Source organism: Mobula hypostoma, chromosome 3, assembly GCF_963921235.1.
Source record: "Mobula hypostoma chromosome 3, sMobHyp1.1, whole genome shotgun sequence".
Lineage (NCBI taxonomy): Eukaryota > Metazoa > Chordata > Chondrichthyes > Myliobatiformes > Myliobatidae > Mobula > Mobula hypostoma.
The window spans coordinates 2,277,387-2,290,455 of record NC_086099.1 but is presented as its reverse complement, the minus strand read 5'-3'; the positions used below and the strand labels follow the sequence as shown (position 1 = coordinate 2,290,455).

The 13,069-nt window shown below is 42.7% G+C and overlaps 1 protein-coding gene across 1 annotated transcript in view; it reads right to left on the bottom strand.

Annotated features, from left to right (window-relative positions):
* The window catches only part of LOC134343814 (diacylglycerol kinase theta-like), a 231,988-nt gene that overhangs the window by 138,262 nt on the left and 80,657 nt on the right, over positions 1 to 13,069 (bottom strand). The window contains exons 6-7 of the mRNA XM_063042563.1: positions 12,802 to 12,955; positions 10,928 to 11,014 (exon numbers count right to left, since the gene is read on the bottom strand). Of these exons, the coding sequence (XP_062898633.1) occupies positions 10,928 to 11,014; positions 12,802 to 12,955 (241 nt within the window). The remainder of the gene's footprint in view (positions 1 to 10,927; positions 11,015 to 12,801; positions 12,956 to 13,069) is intronic.

The following is a 13,069-nucleotide window of genomic DNA, read 5'->3' as shown; positions in this document are numbered from 1 at the left end:
TTCAATTAAATTTGGGCATCTTGATAGAGGTGTACAAGATGATGAGAGGCGTTAATAAATTGGATAGTCAGAGATGTTTTCCCAGAGTGGAAATAACAAATAACAAGGGAACATAATTTTAAAGGAGATTGGAGGAAAGTGTTGGTAGGATGTCAGAGGTGAAGTTTTTTTTTTACACGGTGAGTGCTGGGTGTATGGAACATGCTGTCAGGGGTGATGGTAGAGGCAGATACATTAGGAACATATAAGAGACTCTTAGGTACTTTATTGTCACCAAACAATTGAGCGTACAATCATCACAGCGATATTTGATTCTGCGCTTCACACTCCCTGGATTACAAATCGATAGTAAATATTAAAAATTTTAATTATAAGTCATAAATAGAAAATAGAAAATTGGGAAGTAAGGTAGTGCAAAAAAACTGAGAGGCAGGTCCGGATATTTGGAGAATATGGCCCAGATCCGGGTCAGGATCCGTTCAGCAGTCTTATCACAGTTGGAAAGAAGCTGTTCCCAAATCTGGCCGTACGAGTCTTCAAGCTCCTGAACCTTCTCCCGGAGGGAAGAGAGACAAAAAGTGTGTTGGCTGGGTGGATCGTGTCTTTGATTATTCTGGCAGCACTGCTCCGACAGCGTGCGGTGTAAAGTGAGTCCACAGACGGAAGATTGGTTTGTGTGATGTGCTGCGCCGTGTTCACGATCTTCTGGCACATGGATGACAGAAAAATGGAGGGCCATGCGGGAGGGAAGGAATATTTAGAACGTAGAAAAGCTACAGCACAATGCAGGCCCTTCGGCCCACAATGCTGTGCCGAACATGTACGAACATTTATTTACACTTCAAGTAGGTTAATTCCCTCACTTTGGATTTGATAATGGAGGTAAGATAATTGGTTATGTAACCATTGAAGTAGTGGTCTGGGGTGATGCTATAAAGAAGCCTGAAACACATGGGCCCCCAATGATTGACCCCAACAGCCATCTTCCTCTGAGCGAGGTTGGACTCCAGCCAATAGTTATCATTCTCTTTCATTCTGAACCGTTCAGTTTTACAGTAGGTTTTTGATGCTACACTGGGCAAATGATTCATTACTGTCAAAGGCACCTATCCCACCTCACCTATGGAATTCAATTATTGACACTTGGATCAATTCTGCAATGAGTTCGGAAGCTGAATGGCGAGGACAAAGCCTAAAATGGGCATCAGTGGTCCAGTTACTTATAGGTACCACTTAATATTTCTATTAACACCGAACAACTAATGATGTGTACAGATTAATAACACAGCAATCAGCTGATTGCAAAATAGAGGGCATATAATAAATGTGAAAGTGGACATTGCACCACTGGAAAAGGACACTGGAGAGGCCACAATGGGAGACAGATAAACCGCAGATGAACTATTCTGTGTCAGTCTCCACTGTGAAAGGCACCAGCAGTATGTCAGAATTACAAGTGTTCAGGAGGCAAAAGTGACTGCAGTTGGTATCAGATAGGAGATGTTTGCAAACCTGAAAGGTCTGAAGGTATTGCTGATAAGTCACCCGGACCAGATGAACTGCACCCCAAGGTTCTGAAAGAGGAAGCAGTGGAGAATGTGGAGGCGTTAGGATTGATCTTTCAAAAATCATTGGTCTCTGGCATGGTGCCAGAGGACTAGAAAATTGCAAATGTCACTCCACTCTTCAAGAAGGGAGGGAGGCAGAAGAAAGGAAATTATAGGCCAGTTAACCTGACTTCAGTGGTTGGGTCGATGTTCAATTCCATTATTAAGGATCAGGTTTCACAGAACTTGAAGGCACATGATAAAATAGACCATAAGACCAAAACACATTGGAGCAGAATTAGCCCATCTGGCCCATCAATCTGCTCCCCATTCAATCATGGCTGATCCTTCTTCTTTTAACTCCTCAGCCCCACTCCCCAGCCCTTTCCCCATAATCTTTGACGCCATGTCCAATCAAGAACCTATCAATCTCTGCCTTAAATACACCCACTGATATGGCATCCGCAGTTACCTGTGGTAACAAATGCCACAAATTCACCACCTTCTGGCTAAAGTAATTTCTGGATTGCTACTTTTGTCATGTGCCAGTGAGGGTAGAAACAGGATGATTTGGCAGATAAATGCGTGACTGAGATGCTGGTGCAGAGGGCAGGGCTTCAGGTTCTTGGATCACTGGGATCTCTTCTGGGGGAGGTGTGACCTGTACAAGAGAGACGGGATGCACCTGAACCCGAGGGGAAGCAATATTCTTGCAGACAGGTTTGTTAGAGCTGTTGGGGAGGGTGTAAACTAATTTGGCAGGGGGGTTGGAAACGAAATTAAGGGACTCTGTCAGGATAGGACAGACGGTTAAAAAGCAAAGATAGTGTGCAGTCAGACTGTCAGGAAGGGCAGGCAGATCATAGGGCATAACTGCAGCCAGCAGAGTGAGTATCAGTGCACTAGGGGTGCAGAATCCGAAAGAGTAGCAAATACAGTACTCAAAGTTATACGAGAGGTGATTGATAAGTTCGTGGCCTAGGTAGAAGGAGTCAATTTAACACCTAGCACATTTATTTTTCAACATAGTCCCCTCCTACGTGTACACGCTTAGTCCAGCAATCATGGAGCATACGGATCCCTTCTTTGTAGAAGTGGTCCACAGCAGGGATGATTGATACCCCCCCACCACCTTTCAAATCTACTCCGCAGCTTTATTTCTCCAGTCCTGCCAAGGGTTTCGGCCCAAAACATAGACTGTGCTTTTTTCCATAGATGCTGCCTGGCCTGCTGAGTTTGTCCAGCATTTTGAGGGTACATAAGTCACCTGGACCAGATGAACTGCACCCCAGAATTCTGAAAGAGCTAGTGTTAGAGATTGTAGAGACATTAGTAGTAGTAGTAGTAGTAGTAGTCATACTTTATTGACCCCGGGGGAAATTGGTTTTCGTTACAGTTGCACTATAAATAATAAATAGTAATAAAACCATAATAGTTAAATAGTAATATGTAAAATTATGCCAGGAAATAAGTCCAGGACCAGCCTATTGGCTCAGGGTGTCTGACCCTCCAAGGGAGGAGTTGTAAAGTTTGATGGCCACAGGCAGGAATGACTTCCTATGACGCTCTGTGCTGCATCTCGGTGGAATGAGTCTCTGGCTGAATGTACTCCTGTGCCCACCCAGTAGATTATGTAGTGGATGGGAGACACTGACCAAGATGGCATGCAACTTGGACAGCATCCTCTTTTCAGACACCACATTAGCAATGATCTTTCAGAAATCAATGGACTCTGGCCTGGTGTCAGAGGGCTCCATGTCACTCCACCCTTTAAGAAAGGAGGAAGGCAGCAGAAAAGCAATTGTAGATCAGTGAGCCTGACCTCAGTGTTTGGAAAGATGTTGGAGTCAATTAAGAATGACGTTATGGAGTACTTGGTGACACAGGACAAGATAGGACAAAGTCAGCATGGTTTCCTTCAGGGAAAATCCTGCCTGACGAACCTGTTGGAATTCTTTGAGGAAGCTAGAAGTAGGATAGATAAAGGGGATGCAGTGGATGTTGTATATTTGGACTTTCAGAAGGCCTTTGACAAGGTGCCACATATGAAATTTCTTATCAAGTAAAGAGCCCATGGTATTACAGGAAAGTTACTAACATGGTTAGAGCATTGGCTGATTGATAGGAGGCAGAGAGTCGGAGTAAAAGGATCCTTTTCTGGTTGGCTGCCAGTGACTAGTGGTGTTCCGCAGGGGTCGATGTCGGGACCACTTCTTTTTATGCTGTATGTCAATGAGTTAGATGATGAAATAGATGGCTTTGTTGCCAAGTTTGCAGATGATACAAAGACTGGTATCATCTTTGGTATCAAAGAGAGGCAGGTAGTGTTGAGGAAGCAGGAAGGCTGCAGAAGGACTTAGACAGATTAGGAGAATGGGCAAGAAAGTGGCAAATAAAATACAATGTTGGAAAATTCATGATCCTGCATTTTGGTAGTAGAAATAAATGCACAGACTATTTTCTAAACAGGGAGAAAATCCAACAACCTGAAATGAAAAGGGACTTGGAAGTCCTCGTGCAGAACACCCTGAAGGTTAAATTGCAGGTTAAGTCAGTGGTGAGGAGGGCTAATGCCTTGTTAGCATTCATTTCAAGAGCAGGGATCTGATGCTGAGGCTTTATAAGGCACTGGTGAGGCCTCACCTTGAGTATTGTGAACAGTTTTGGGCTCCTCATCTTAGAAGAGATGTGCTGGCAATGGAGAGGATCAAGAGGAGGTTCACAATGATGATTCCAGGAATGAAAGGGTTATCATATGAGGAACGTTTGATGGCTCTGGGTCTGTACTCGCTGGAATTTAGAAGGATGAGGGGGGATCTCACGGAAACCTTTTGAATGTTGAAAGGTCTAGGCAGAGTAGATGTGGAAAGGATGTTTCCCATGGTGGGAGAGTCTTGGACAAGAGGGCACAGCCTCAGGATAGAGGGGTGCCCTTTCAAAACAGAGGTGCGAAGAAATTTCTTTAGCCAGAGGGTGGTGAATTTGTGGAATTTATTGCCACATGCAGCTGTGGAGGCCAGGTCTTTGGGTGTATTTAAAGCAGAGATTGATAGTTTCTTGATCGGACATGTGATCAAAGGTTACAGGGAGAAGGCTAGGAACCAGGATTGAGGAGGAGATTAAAAAAAGGATCAGCCATGATGGCCTAATTCTGCCCCTATGTCTTAAGATCTTAAAATCAGAAACAGCGAGGGAGTAATCACTCTGTTGGAAGTATTCCATAGACAACCACCCCCCGCCATAACAACAAAGAGACTGAGGAGTAGATTGGGAGGCAGATTTTGGAAAGGTGCAAAAGTTACAGTGTTGTCATGGATGACTTCAACTTCCCTAATAGTGACTGGCAAATGCAATGTTAGCATTCATTTCAAGAGGACTAGAATATAAAAGCAAGGATGTAATGTTGAGACTTTATAAAGCACTGGTAACCCTCAACACAAACACCTACGTAAGGATGCTGTTCATCGACTACAGCTCAGCATTTAATACCAGCATTCCCACAATCCTGATTGAGAAGTTGCAGAACCTGGGCCTCTGTACCTCTCTCTGCAATTGGATCCTCGACTTCCTAACCGGAAGACCACAATCTGTGCGGATTGGTGATAACATATCCTCCTCACTGACGTTCAACACTGGCGCACCTCAGGGGTGTGTGTTTAGCCCACTGCTCTACTCTCTATATACACATGACTGTGTGGCTAGGCATAGCTCAAATACCATCTATAAATCTGCGGTACAACCATTGTTGGTAGAATCTCAGGTGGTGACGAGAGGGCGTACAGGAGTGAGATATGCCAACCAGTGGAATGGTGCCACAGCAATAACCTGGCACTCAACATCAGTAAGACAAAAGAGCTGATTGTGGACTTCAGGAAGGGTAAGACAAAGGAACACATACCAATCCTCATAGAGGGATCAGAAGTGGAGAGAGTGAGCAGCTTCAAGTTCCTGGGTGTCAAGATCTCTGAGGATCTGACCTGGTCCCAACATATCGATGTAGTTATAAAGAAGACAAGACAGCGGCTATTAGGAGTTTGAAGAGATTTGGTATGTCAATAAATACACTCAAAAACTTCTATAGTTGTACTGTGGAGAGCATTCTGACAGGCTGCATCACTGTCTGGTATGGAGGGGCTACTGCACAGGACCGAAAGAAGCTGCAGAAGGTTGTAAATCTAGTCAGCTCCATCTTGGGTACGAGCCTACAAATTACCCAGGACATCTTTAGGGAGCGGTGTCTCAGAAAGGCAGCGTCCATTATTAAGGATCTCCAGCACCCAGGGCATGCCCTTTTCTCACTGTTACCATCAGGTAGGAGATACAGAAGCCTGAAGGCACACACTCAGTGATTCAGGAACAGCTTCTTCCCCTCTGACATCCGACTCCTAAATGGACATTGAACCCTAGGACACTACCTCACATTTTTTAATATACAGTATTTCTGTTTTTGCATGTTTTTTAAAATCTATTCAATATTCGTTTTACTAGTTTGTTTATTATTATTTTTCTCTCTCTCTGCTAGATTATGTATTACATTGAACTGCTGTTGCTAAGTTAACAAATTTCATGTCACATGCCAGTGATAATAAACCTGATTCTGATTCTGAGGTTTGGGCTCCTCATCTTAGAGAGGATGTGCTGAAACTGGAGAAGGTTTAAAACAAGTTCACGAAAATGATTCCAGGATTGAATGGCTTGTCATATGAAGAGCATTTGATGTCTCTGGGCCTGTATTCACTGGAATTCAGAAAATGAGGGGATGACTTCATGGAAACCTATCAAATGTTAAAAGGCCTTGATAGAATGGATGTGGAGAAGATGTTGCCTATGGTGGGAAAGTCTAAGACCAGAGGGTACAGCCTCAGAACAGAGGGGCACCCTTTTAGAATGGAGATGAGGAGGAATTTCTTTAGCTAGAGGGTGGTGAATTTGCAGCTGTGGAGGCCAGGTCATTGAATGTATTTAAGGCAGAGATTGATAGGTTCTTGATTAGACATGGCATTAAAGGTTACGGGGAGAAGTCCGGGGAATGGGGTTGAGGAAGGGAAAAGAGGATCAACCATGATTGAATAGTGGAGCAGACTCGACGGGCCAAATGGCCTAATTCTGCTTGTATGTCTTATGGTCTAAAGAAATTTCTCTACATCTCTGTTTTAAATGGACATCCCTCTATCCTTATGCTGTGCCCTCTTGTCCTAGACTCTCCCACCATAGGAAACATCCTTTCCACATCTACTCTATCTTGGCCTTTCAACATTTGAAAGGTTTAAATGTGATCTCTCCTCTTCCTTCGAAATTTCAACGAGTACAGACACAGAGCTATCAAACGTTTCTCATATGATAACCCTTTAATTCCTGGAATCATCCTTGTGAACCTCCTCTGGACACTCTCCAATGCCAGTACATCTTTTCTTAGATAAAGAGCCCAAAACTGTTCACAATACTCAAAGTGAGGCCTCACCAGTGTTTTATAAAGCCTCAGTACCACATCCCTGCTCTTGTATTTCAGAACTGTTGAAATGAATGCTAACGTTTTACAGGTGCACACTACCCAAAATTCTGAAATCCAAAAAGCTCTGAAAACCGAAGATTTTCCCGCCAACAGCTGACGTCACTCAGGTGTGACGTGGCAGCACCAGCAGAGGCCACCAGATGTCAGTTGTGGCTCAGCGCTCCTACTGGTTACACGTGCATTTGCTGTGCGCTGATATTTTGTGTTCACTGTTGACTTTGTGTTTAATTTCACTGTGAAAATGTCAAAAAGAGCTGCAGATACCCCTACGGGTAACAATAAGAAAAAGAGAAGGAAGCATCTATCTTTATCAATAACGCAGAAAGTAGAGTTATTGCAGAAGCTTAGTCGTGGTGTGTCTGTGCGGTGTCTTACTGAAGAAAATAGTGTCGGAACTACCACTGTGTATGATTTAAATAAACAGAAAGACAAGTTACTGAAGTTTTATGGTGACAGTGACATTCTACATTTATTCCAATAAGTCATTTGCCATGTGTTTGATTCGATTTGTTTGAAGATGTATATTTTTATGTTTTATTGAATGTTTTTGTTGGAAATAAAATTTTTTCTTGTCATTATTCCCTAAACAACACAGTATAACAACTACTTACATATCATTTACATTGTATTAGGTATTATAAGTAATCTAGAGATGCTTTAAAGTACACGGGAGGATGTGCGTAGGTTTGGTGCGCTGATGGGTCCTAAACTCCACTGCACTGAGACAAGTTAAATAAGGGACTTGAGCATACGTGTTTTTTGGTATTGGTGGTGGGGCGGGGGGGGGGGGGCGGTGTCAGAAATCCGAAAAATTCTGAATTCCAAAATGCAACTGGCCCCAAGGATTTCAGATAACAGATTGTGGACCTGTACTGTATTTGCCTTCATCAACACTGATTCTACCTGCAAGTTAACCTTTAGGGTGTTTTGCACAAGGACTTCTAAGTCCCTCTGCATCTCAGTTTTTTGGATTTTCTCCCCGTTAGAAAATAGACTGCACATTTACTTCTACTACCTTAGCCTCATGTAGTAGCAGTCTCACGTGAGCACCTTGTCAAAGGCCTTCTGAAATTCCAAATAGATAGATAGATAGACATACTTTATTGATCCCGAGGGAAATTGGGTTTCGTTACAGTTGCATCAACCAAGAATAGAGTATAAACATAGCAATGTAAAACCATAAATAATTAAATAACAATAGTAAATTATGCCAGATGGAAATAAGTCCAGGACCAGCCTATTGGCTCAGGGTATCTGACCCTCCAAGGGAGGAGTTGTATCTCTCCTACTTGTAATCTCCTCAAAGAATTCCAACAGTTTCAACAGGCAAGATATTCTCTTAAGGAAACCACGCTGACTTCATCCTGTCTTGTGTCACCAAGTGCTCCATAGGCCAAAATCAGCACGGTTTCCTTGAGGGGAAATCTTGCCTGACCAATCTGAAAATTCTCTGAAGAAATAACAAGCAAAATAGACAAAGGAGAATCAGTGAATGTTGTTTATTTGGATTTTCAGGTCTTTGACAAGGTGGCACACATCAGGCTGTTTAACAAGAGCCCCATGGTATTACAGGGAAGATACTAGCATGGACGGAAGATTGGCTGACTGGCAGGAGGCAGGAGCGGGAATAAAAGGATCCTTTTCTAGCGGACAATACAACGTTAGCTGGAGAGTACGTAGTGTTGAGGAAGCAAAGATTCTGCAGAAGGACTGACGGAATGGGCAGAGAGGTGGCAGGTGGAATATACCGTAGGAAAATGTATGGTCATCTTTGGTAGAAGAAATAAAGGTGTCGACAATTTTGTAAACGGGGACAAAATTAACAACTCAGAGGTGCAAAAGGACTTGAGAGTCCTGTAGGAGTACTATGAAGGAAAAATTATACTTGAGGACTAAGGGTTAACAGAATCATGGGGATACAAGACCATAAGACCACAACATATGGGAGCAGAATTAGGTGATTTGGCCCATCAAGTCTGCTCCACCATTCAATCATGGCTAAACCCTTTTTTTTCTCCTCCTCAACCCATTTCCCGGTCTTCTCCCCGTAATCTTTGATGGGGATATCATGATAAGAAGCAGTACGGGACTGTCTTACTAACTAACAATAAATCATGTCATTAATGAGTGAAAAGGCCTGACGAAGGGTCTCGGCCTGAAACGTCGACTGCGCCTCTTCCTATAGATGCTGCCTGGCCTGCTGCGTTCACCAGCAACTTTGATGTGTGTTGATTGAATTTCCAGCATCTGCAGAATTCCTGTTGTTTATCCCTAATCAGATTGTCTCTCCAAATGCTCATAAATCCTGCCTCTCAGGTTCTTCTCCAACAACTTGTTCATCACTGAAGTCACACTCACTGGTCTATAATTTCCTGAGTTATCTCTCCTCCCTTTCTTGAACAAGGGAACAACATTTGCAACCCTCCAATCCTCTGGTACTTCTCCTGTCCCTACTGATGATGCAAAAATCATCGCCAGAGGCTCACCAATCTCCTCCCTCACTTCCCACAGTAGCCTGTGGTATATCTCGTCTGCGGTGGGGTACATTCTGCTCCTAAGTCTTGTGGTCTAATCTGAAGTTGTCCTAAAATACTTGCCACACGTCAAGTAAAGCATACGTTGTATGACCATAAGACCGTGAGGCATAGGAGCAGAATTAGGCCATTCAGCCCATCGAGCCTTCTCTGCCATTCCATCATGGCTGATTCTGGATCCCACTCAACCACGTATATATACCCTGACCAATCAGAAAACTATCTACTTCTGCCTTAAATATAACCATTGCCTTGGCCTCCACCAAAATCTGTGGCAGAACATTCCACACATTTACTACTCTTTGGCTAAAAAAAATTCCTCCTTACCTCTGTTCTGAAGGGTCACCCCTTAGTTTTGAGGCTGTGCCCTCTAGTTCTGGATACCCCCACCAGAGGAAACATCCTCTCCACATCCACCCTATCTAATCCTTTCAATATTCAATAGGTTTCAAGTTTCAATGATATCCTCCCCCCCCAAACATTCTTCTAAATTCCAGTGAGTATAGGCACAGAGCTGCCAGATGCTACTCATATGTTAACCCCTTCATTCCCAAAATCATCCTCATGAACCTCCTCTGGACTCTCTCCAATGACAACGCAACCTTTCTGAGATATGGGGCCCAAAACTGCTGCCAATACTCCAAATGCGGCCTGAAGGAGTATTGAAAAAGTTTAGCTGGACAGATGGGAGGCAAGGAGTTGTCGGGCCAAGGGGCCTGTTTCTGTGCTGAATGACCTTACAATCTGGCGAAAAGCAAGGCAGACATTTTCCCAAATCTCAAAAACTAGTTCCAAAGGCTGGATCTTGTTGGGTCTTACAATGGCAGCCTTATTCAATGTCCTCTGTCTCTTATCATCATGTGTAGACTGAGACATTATCCAACACACACACGCACAGGATACCAACACTGTATTGTTTTTAAGAGTTAGAGTTAAATTTCCTAGCACACCTTCTTCCCAAAGTTGTTTGAATTTAAACTAATCCTTATCAGACCTGAACCCACTCCAGTGAATTTTCCAGCAACCCTCCATCTGAATTTTGGTTTTCCCATCAGTTCTGAGTGGTCAGTTCAATTCTTTTTGAATAATTCTGTTCCTGGGTCTCATGGTCTGATCATCTGGCGATGTACTGTTGGGACTTAATTAAAAACAAAACCACTCATGTGATCTCCAAACTCTTGAAACGTATGACAGGGAACATGGAGAAAATATTTGCACCCTAACTCTCACTCATTCTGAAAGTGAACAAAAATATTTCGCTTCAGATTATAAAAGAATTGATTGCCTCATCAAAACCAGTCAGCTGGATTGAGAGTGCCCGCAAAATCCCTTACCTGAATCAGTCGTGGAAGGAGACTGGCTATCTTTATAAGTTCCATGGTTTCCAGTAGCCACATCATCGTCATCACTGTCCTCTTCAACTATGGAAAGACATGCCCATGAACAACAGTATTTCACAGTAAGATGAGTTCAGCAATACCACGAGTTCACAAAAACACAACTCTTGTCATAAATGCACACACACACACACACACACACACACCAACATTGTAATTGAGCTCCCTTCTCCCAATGTTTTTTTTGTTACTGACATTATTAGGTCTTTCCATTAATCACTATTACTGCACGAGATTAACTGTCACAAATTGGTGTATTTTTTTTAAATAATGCATTATCACATGTGTTAACAGTAAAATCACATCTTCTTGAACAACTGAAGTAGCCATCCACCACTCTCTTGCATGAGAAGGTTAATTTGCCTGAGAACACGACAGATCCAGTCTTGGACTCAGCACCACTATCCACTTTCCCCAAACACGCCTTGAATCCCTCTTTGTCTAAGTAGTTGAAGATTCAAGATACTTTAGAGAAGTTCCTCCTCATCACAGTCACAAATAAGGAACTTATTTCTCTGAAATACATCCCCATCTAATTCTCAATAGCCCCATGTACAGAAAAGTTCTCCCAACAACTACCACAGAATCTCAAGTACTTCAATAACATCACTTCCCATTCTTCTAAACTAGCCTGCACAGCATTTGTGCTTAAGTGCAATACCTCATTGCAGGAATCCACAATACCAATCTCCTCTGCATCTCTAGTACATGCTTCCTAATAAATCCTCCCTAATCTACAGGCCAAAACTGCAAGCAGTGGCCTCATCAGCATGCTCTAGTTTCACCAAATGCCCCTTCTTTTACAATCAATTTTCTGATGAAGGGTTTTTGACCTGTAACATTAATTCTACTTCTCGCTCCATAGATACTGCCCAACTGGCTGGGTGTTTCCAGCATCTTTTATTTTTATTTAAGGCTACTTACCCTTCAGATTACCTGCTGCACCTACAAGCCAACTTTAATGTCAACTGACATTTAAAAAGTGACTACATCAGTCAGTTCTGACTGGCTGAGTTTTCATAATCGTGTCCTTATACTACAATCTATACTGTTCAATCTTCTTAAAATACAAGTCTTAAGCATTAATAAAATCTTTTGGCCATAATTCCCAAATGTAGAACTCTGTAGTTTTATAACCCTTGCCCTCTGATCATTTGAACCATTCAGATCATCAGGTAAGACCATAGGACATAAGAGCAGAATTCTGCCATTCGGCCCATCAAGTCTGCTCTGCCATTCCATCATGGCTGATTCATTAACCCTCTCAACTCCATTCTCCTGCTGGCTCCCCATATCTTTTGATGCCCTGACTAATCAAGAACCTATCAACCTCTGCCTTAAATATACCCAATGACTTGCCCTGGACAGCCATCTCTGGCAATGAGTTCCACAGATTCACCATCTTTTGGCTAAATAAAATTCTCTTCATCTCGATTCTAAATTGATATCCCTCTATTTTAAGGCTGTGCCCTCTGTTCCTAGTCTACCCCACTGTAGGAAATATCCTTTCCATATCCTCTTTATCCAGACCTTTCAATGTTCGATAGGTTTCAATGAGATCCATCCTCATTCTTCTAAACTCTGCCGAGTACAAGCCCAGAGCCACCAAAAACTCCTCACACCATAACCCTTTCATTCCAGAATCATTTTCGTGAACCTATTCTGGACTCTCTCAAACGTCAGCACATCTTTTCTTGGATAAGGTGCCTAAAGCTGCTCAAAATATTTCAAGTGCGGTCTGACCATGCGCACTTTATTCTGCTAATCTGGATTCTAAAACAGTATGAATTCATTTCATTCTCCCCACTCACCCTGCTCCATTTGTGAACTCTCTACAATCCGAAAACAGTGGAACTTGCTGAAATTGCGTGCAGATAGGTGTACACAATTCGGAGGCAATATCATGTTCTGTAATCTTCCAAAATCGCATTCTAGTGTGAGGCCACTATAGCAATCAGCATGAACCTAAGAAAGAGAATGATGGCATTTTTGCCACATAGCATTTTTAGACGATAAACTTTGTCCAAATTTAAAAACATAAATCAAAACAAAAGATGCCAGAACTACACAAGATGTGAA